The sequence below is a fragment of the Oncorhynchus gorbuscha genome, unplaced genomic scaffold, assembly GCF_021184085.1.
Source record: "Oncorhynchus gorbuscha isolate QuinsamMale2020 ecotype Even-year unplaced genomic scaffold, OgorEven_v1.0 Un_scaffold_925, whole genome shotgun sequence".
Lineage (NCBI taxonomy): Eukaryota > Metazoa > Chordata > Actinopteri > Salmoniformes > Salmonidae > Oncorhynchus > Oncorhynchus gorbuscha.
Window position 1 is genome coordinate 205,244 of NW_025745881.1, and position 7,257 is coordinate 212,500.

Sequence of the window (7,257 nt, forward strand, 5' to 3'; positions counted from 1 at the left end):
TTCTCCTCGATCATTACTTGATGCTCATCCAGAATATTAAATAAAGCCACGCTCACCAAATATTTTGTTTCAGGAAGAGGACTGATGCTCAGGGAACTGTTGTTCAACAGCATTTACTCCCCTTCCTGAAACAAAATTAACATTTGTTCTGAAATTTTACTCAGAGGAACACTTAGTTCTACATTCCGTGTCCATACTTTAGTTGCTATTCTAACTAGCAGGCTACTCCATTCTAAGATCATTCCAGCATCCATACCTATTTGATAAAAGCAGAGACTTACCGGACACTGAACAGTGTTATGAATGACATTCAGTGATCGTCATCATTCGGCCAACAAAAGTCTTGTAACCTGAATTTGATGCTTACTCTGCTGTCCACCCGCGTCATGGTCTCAGCCCATCATCTCTGCCTTATTAAAATGTTCTCCTCGAACCACTCTACATTTTGGAGTCTCTTGGCTCATTTTTTATGTGACTGACATGATAGATAGTTTCCAAGAAAACTGTAGGCTTATTACACGATGTTTTTTAACTATTGTGATAGACTCTCGTTTTAACGGTACGCCGTACCCCCCGCTTTCTTTTGCCGGTTCTCTGTACTGGACCGTTCCGGCTTCACCCGTGCCTATAGAATATGTTAATAAGATGGCCTGTAGGTTAAGCCTGTGTGTAATTGCTTTTCATCAAGTCACAAGGTAAGTTGGCCGCCAGAGAAATGTTTTTGCAATCGATGGGAATGTTTGGCCCCAAGGCAAATTGTATCATCAAATTAGCGTAACTAGATTTTATTGATATGTTCAACTGTTTAATTACAGTGAGATAATGGGGGTGTTGTTTGCTTTGAAACTCTACTGATATGTGGCAAGTACGCAAAGAGACAGTTCACTCAAAGTTTGCTAAGTTTGCAGATATTTTTTACTTTAAATGATTGTGCTTATCTTTTCCATCTGTGGGATTGAGGCTGGTGTCGGGCATAGACTCATCTCAACAGACTTTTGAGGTCAAAAACATCTGACAAACTTAGTTAACTGTCCCTTTTTAACTTTGCCATGTAGGTCTAGTCATGAGTTGTCTCTCTCTCTCTCTCCCTCTCTCCTCCAGACCCCCTTGCAGGCCTCTCTCCCCCCCACCTCCCAGCCCATGGTCTCTCAGCCCCAGCAGCAGCAGGCAGGCAGCACCGTGGTACAGAGCCCCTCTCAGACCCAGCTACCCCCTGGACCACAGCCCACACAGGTAAGGGACCAACACATATATACACACAGAGTGCACATGCAAACACTGACACTTAACCACACTCTGTGCACACATTTCATAACACACACACACACACACACACACACACACACACACACACACACACACACACACACACACACACACACACACACACACACACACACACACACACACACACACACACACACACACACACACACACACACACACACACACACACCTTAATCAAGTTAGAGTGAGGGTCCCCAAAACCAAACAGGTAACAGACTTGTTCATTCATATTCCGTCAGATACTGTATGCATTCATACAGACACATTTTACACAAGCCCACATATAAACTCAGCAAAAAAAGAAACGTCCCTTTTTCAGTACCCTGTCTTTCAAAGATAATTTGTAAAAATCCAAATAACTTCACAGATCTTCATTGTAAAGGTTTTAAAGGGCACTGTTTCCCATGCTGGTTCAATGAATCTACAGACGGTAGGCAGTTAATGAACCTACAGGCGGTAGGCAGTCAATGAACCTACAGGCGGTAGGCAGTCAATGAACCTACAGGCGGTAGGCAGTCAATGAACCTACAGGCGGTAGGCAGTCAATGAACCTACAGGCGGTAGGCAGTCAATGAACCTACAGGCGGTAGGCAGTCAATGAACCTACAGGCGGTAGGCAGTCAATGAACCTACAGGCGGTAGGCAGTTAATGAACCTACAGGCGGTAGGCAGTTAATGAACCTACAGGCGGTAGGCAGTTAATGAACCTACAGGCGGTAGGCAGTTAATGAACCGGTAAAAGCCTACAGACGGTAAAAGCCTACAGACGGTAAAAGCCTACAGACGGTAAAAGCCTACAGACGGTAAAAGCCTACAGACGGTAAAAACCTACAGACGGTAAAAGCCTACAGACGGTAGGCAGTTAAGGTCACAGTTATGGAAACTTAGAACACAAAATAGGCCTTTCTACTGACTCTGAAAAACACCAAAAGAAAGATGCCCAGGGTCCCTACTCATCTGTGTGAGCGTGCCTTAGGCATGCTGCAAGGAGGCATGAGGACTGCAGATGTGCCCAGGGTCCCTACTTATCTGTGTGAGCGTGCCTTAGGCATGCTGCAAGGAGGCATGAGGACTGCAGATGTGCCCAGGGTCCCTACTCATCTGTGTGAGCGTGCCTTAGGCATGCTGCAAGGAGGCATGAGGACTGCAGATGTGGCCATGTCTGTACTTTGAGACGCCTAAGACAGCGCTACAGGGAGACAGGACGGACAGCTGATCGTCCTCGCCGTGGCAGACCACATGTAACAACACCTGCACAGGATCGGTACTGCCGAACATCACACCTGGGGACAGGTACAGGATGGCAACAACAACTGCCCGAGTTTCACCAGGAACGCACAACCCCTCCATCAGTGCTCAGACTGTCCTCATTAGGCTGAGAGAGGATGAACTGAGGGCTTGTAGACCTGTTGTAAAGCAGGTCCTCACCAAACATCACCGGCAACAACGTCGCCTATGGGCACAAACCCACCGTCGCTGGACCAGACAGGACTGGCAAAAAGTGCTCTTCACTGGCGAGTCGTGGTTTTGTCTCACCAGGGGTGATGGTCGGATTCGTGTTTATCGCAGAAGGAATGAGCGTTACACTGAGGCCTGTACTCTGGAGTGGGATCGATTTGGAGGTGGAGGGTCCGTCGCGGTCTGGGGCGGTGTGTCACAGCAGCATCGGACTGAGCTTGTTGTCATTGCAGGCAATCTCAACGCTGTGCGTTACAGGGAAGACCTCCTCCCTCATGTGGTACCTTTCCTGCAGGCTCATCCTGACATGACCCTCCAGCATGACAATGCCACCAGCCATACTACTCGTTCTGTTTGTGATTTCCTGCAAGACAGGAATGTCAGTGTTCTGCCATGGCCAGCGAAGAGCCCTGATCTCAATTCCATTGAGCACGTCTGGGACCTGTTGGATCGGAGGGTGAGGGATAGGGCCATTCCCCCCAGAAATGTCCGGGAACTTGCAGATGCCTTGGTGGAAGAGTGGGGTAACATCTCACAGCAAGAACTGGCAAATCTGGTGCAGTCCATGAGGAGATGCACTGCGGTACTTAATGCAGCTGGTGGCCACACCAGATACTGACTGTTACTTTTCATTTTGACCCCCCTTTGTTCAGGGACACATTATTCAATTTCTGTTAGTCACATGTCTATGGAACTTGTTCAGTTTATGTCTCAGTTGTTGAATCTTATGTTCATACAAATATTTACACATGTTAAATTTGCTGAAAATAAACGCAGTTGACAGTGAGAGGACATGTCTTTTGTTGCTGAGTTTAGCACAGCCCCCTGAGCCAGTGTGTTTACCTAATCCCATGGATGGGCCCACTGAAGGCCAGTGTGTTTACCTAATCCCATGGATGGGCCCACTGAAGGCCAGTGTGTTTACCTAATCCCATGGATGGGCCCACTGAAGGCCAGTGTGTTTACCTAATACCATGGATGGGCCCACTGAAGGCCAGTGTGTTTACCTCATCCCATGGATGTGTCCACTGAAGGCCAGTGTGTTTACCTCATCCCATGGATGGGCCCACTGAAGGCCAGTGTGTTTACCTCATCCCATGGATGGGCCCACTGAAGGCCAGTGTGTTTACCTCATCCCATGGATGGGCCCACTGAAGGCCAGTGTGATTACCTCATCCCATGGATGTGTCCACTGAAGGCCAGTGTGTTTACCTCATCCCATGGATGTGTCCACTGAAGGCCAGTGTGTTTACCTCATCCCATGGATGGGCCCACTGAAGGCCAGTGTGTTTACCTCATCCCATGGATGGGCCCACTGAAGCCAGTGTGTTTACCTCATCCCATGGATGGGCCCACTGAAGGCCAGTGTGTTTACCTCATCCCATGGATGGGCCCACTGAAGGCCAGTGTGTTTACCTAATCCCATGGATGTGTCCACTGAAGGCCAGTGTGTTTACCTCATCCCATGGATGGGCCCACTGAAGGCCAGTGTGTTTACCTAATCCCATGGATGGGCCCACTGAAGGCCAGTGTGTTTACCTAATCCCATGGATGGGCCCACTGAAGGCCAGTGTGTTTACCTCATCCCATGGATGGGTCCACTGAAGGCCAGTGTGTTTACCTAATCCCATGGATGGGCCCACTGAAGGCCAGTGTGTTTACCTAATCCCATGGATGGGCCCACTGAAGGCCAGTGTGTTTACCTAAACCCATGGATGGGCCCACTGAAGGCCTGCCAGAGTTGGTCTGAACCAAGTCAGTAACACAAAACCAAACCTCCATTAATTATTCAGTAATCGATAGAAAACCTTCAGGGCCATTGGTTACGCGATTAGGAGTTTACTTTTCTTAGTCATAGGCATATGAATAGAGATATTAGTTATAGTGAAGTTTTACTGCATTGTGGGTACAAACATGAACTTCCATCGCCTTCAAAGTCTAACAACTTTGCCAAAATAAACCAAACACTCACAAAAGCCAATGTCAAAATAAACCAAACCCTTATGAAACCGATTCAGTAAGTACTACAACGTCGTTGACTAACTCGTGTCCATTGTGGTAAGTATTACACAACCATCTCTTTTAAATAATACTGATATTCTCTTTCTATGGAGTTTAATCTGTTCTGTTTCTTGTTAACACATTTTAACATTCACATTTCTTACTTCAGTTTTCCATCCTTTCTTTCTGTTTTTATTCCTTTGACTTTCTCACTCTTTCATCCACTCACTACACTTCTATGACATGCTGCTTTCTCTGTCTGGTCTGGTCTGCCTGGCCTGGTCTGTCTGGTCTGCCTGGCCTGGTCTGTCTGGTCTGCCTGCCTGGCCTGGTCTGTCTGGTCTGCCTGCCCTGGCCTGGTCTGCCTTCCCTGGTCTGTCTGGTCTGGTCTGCCTGCCTGGCCTGGTCTGTCTGGTCTGGTCTGCCTGCCTGGCCTGGTCTGTCTGGTCTGCCTGGCCTGGTCTGGTCTGCCTTCCCTGCCCTGGTCTGCCTGGCCTGGTCTGTCTGGTCTGCCTGGCCTGGTCTGTCTGGTCTGCCTGCCCTGGCCTGGTCTGCCTGCATGCATGGTTGGTGGTCTTCAGCTGTGCGCTAGTGAGCTGGGCGCTTCTGTTATGTCCCCTTCGCCCAGCTTAGAACACCTGTACTATCTCTACCAGGCACACCAGCTAGCTCTGGTCCAGGTACCACTCGCTGTGCTGTTATTATAGCTAGGTCTGGTCCAGGTACCACTCACTGTGCTGTTATTATAGCTAGCTCTGGTCCAGGTACCACTCGCTGTGCTGTTATTATAGCTAGGTCTGGTCCAGGTACCACTCACTGTGCTGTTATTATAGCTAGCTCTGGTCCAGGTACCACTCACGGTGCTGTTATTATAGCTAGCTCTGGTCCAGGTACCACTCACGGTGCTGTTATTATAGCTAGCTCTGGTCCAGGTACCACTCACTGTGCTGTTATTATAGCTAGCTCTGGTCCAGGTACCACTCGCTGTGCTGTTATTATAGCTAGCTCTGGTCCAGGTACCACTCGCTGTGCTGTTATTATAGCTAGCTCTGGTCCAGGTACCACTCGCTGTGCTGTTATTATAGCTAGCTCTGGTCCAGGTACCACTCGCTGTGCTGTTATTATAGCTAGCTCTGGTCCAGGTACCACTCCCTGTGCTGTTATTATAGCTAGCTCTGGTCCAGGTACCACTCCCTGTGCTGTTATTATAGCTAGCTCTGGTCCAGGTACCACTCGCTGTGCTGTTATTATAGCTAGCTCTGGTCCAGGTACCACTCGCTGTGCTGTTATTATAGCTAGCTCTGGTCCGGGTACCACTCGCTGTGCTGTTATTATAGTGCTGGTCCCCACTAGGGTGGTAGAGCGTGTTTATGTGTGCGAATGTACGTGTGTCCATTTCCATTAGTATCAGCTGTCCTCACTCAGTATCACTTGTGTTGTTGTTGTTTGAGTAGAAAAGTATCTGTTTTTCAGTGTCTTCTGTGTTTGTCGATAAATGTGAATTGAGGTCTAATGGACGATCATGGCTGTTCCATTAGAGTCCATGTTAGTGACCAACAGCATGATGTCACCGCAGGCGTGTTGTACCACTGAGTGGAGAGGGCCTCATGAGGAGTCCTGTCCACACCTTAGCACTGCTTTGTTCTCACAGTGCAGTTGAACCAGTTGAACCATCGGGTTGACATCCGCTTTCATGCCATTTGTGAAACACATCGTGTTTGGTCGCATGTTGTTGTGGTGCGTGGCTTTGTGTGTTGACTTTGTTTGTTTAGTGATTGTATGCACAGTGTTACATTCTGTCACACCCACCATACACACTCTTATCCCCTTGAGTTGTGTTCCTTCAGTCACCCTTTAGTCAACCACCAACATAATATCCATCCCATAGAAGTGGACTTACTATTTCTATCATCCATAATCCGCCCACTCCAACTTAGTTCCCATGACCCTTCGTTACCCTAGCCAGTCCTAACCTGACCTGACCCGCCCCTTGCTCTCCTCCTCCCGCCCCCAGCCTTGCAGTATGGCTCCACCTCCCTCCTCAGTGGGACTTGTCTCTGTGGCACAGATGGCCTTCAATCAGCCCTCGGTCCCGGTTACTGCAGCTGCAGCCCAAGGGGCGGCGTCACCCCCTGGGGGAGCCCTGGTGTCCCCACAGAGCCCTATAGCAGCTGCAGCCTTACCTCTGCCTCCTGGGGCTCATCCTCTACCTGGTTTTGTATCTGCACCCACTCTGGTGACTCATCCACCGCCGGTGCCACCGGCCTCCTCTATGCCGCCCCAAATGATGCCTACTCAGCCGCTGGTCGTTGTGGTGCCCGTCATCAGCGTAGCCAGCACCTCCCCAGAGCCGCCGGGAGATGCCCAGCCCCAGGTACCTGTGGTCAGCCAAACCCCCTTCGTCATGTCCCCCCCGCCTGGTCGTATGGATGATGGAGAGTAGTTCTTTGACCATAGCTGGTCTGCGTGTTTCCTTGACTGTATGTTTGTTATTTAAATGAGTCCTGAGTT

At 49.2% G+C, this 7,257-nt stretch overlaps 1 protein-coding gene across 1 annotated transcript in view; it reads left to right on the top strand.

The window, feature by feature from the left end:
- Window positions 1-7,257, top strand: part of wnk1b (WNK lysine deficient protein kinase 1b) — a 209,215-nt gene that overhangs the window by 167,899 nt on the left and 34,059 nt on the right. The window contains exons 12-14 of the mRNA XM_046336086.1: window positions 1,102-1,233; window positions 5,328-5,426; window positions 6,815-7,120. Of these exons, the coding sequence (XP_046192042.1) occupies window positions 1,102-1,233; window positions 5,328-5,426; window positions 6,815-7,120 (537 nt within the window). The remainder of the gene's footprint in view (window positions 1-1,101; window positions 1,234-5,327; window positions 5,427-6,814; window positions 7,121-7,257) is intronic.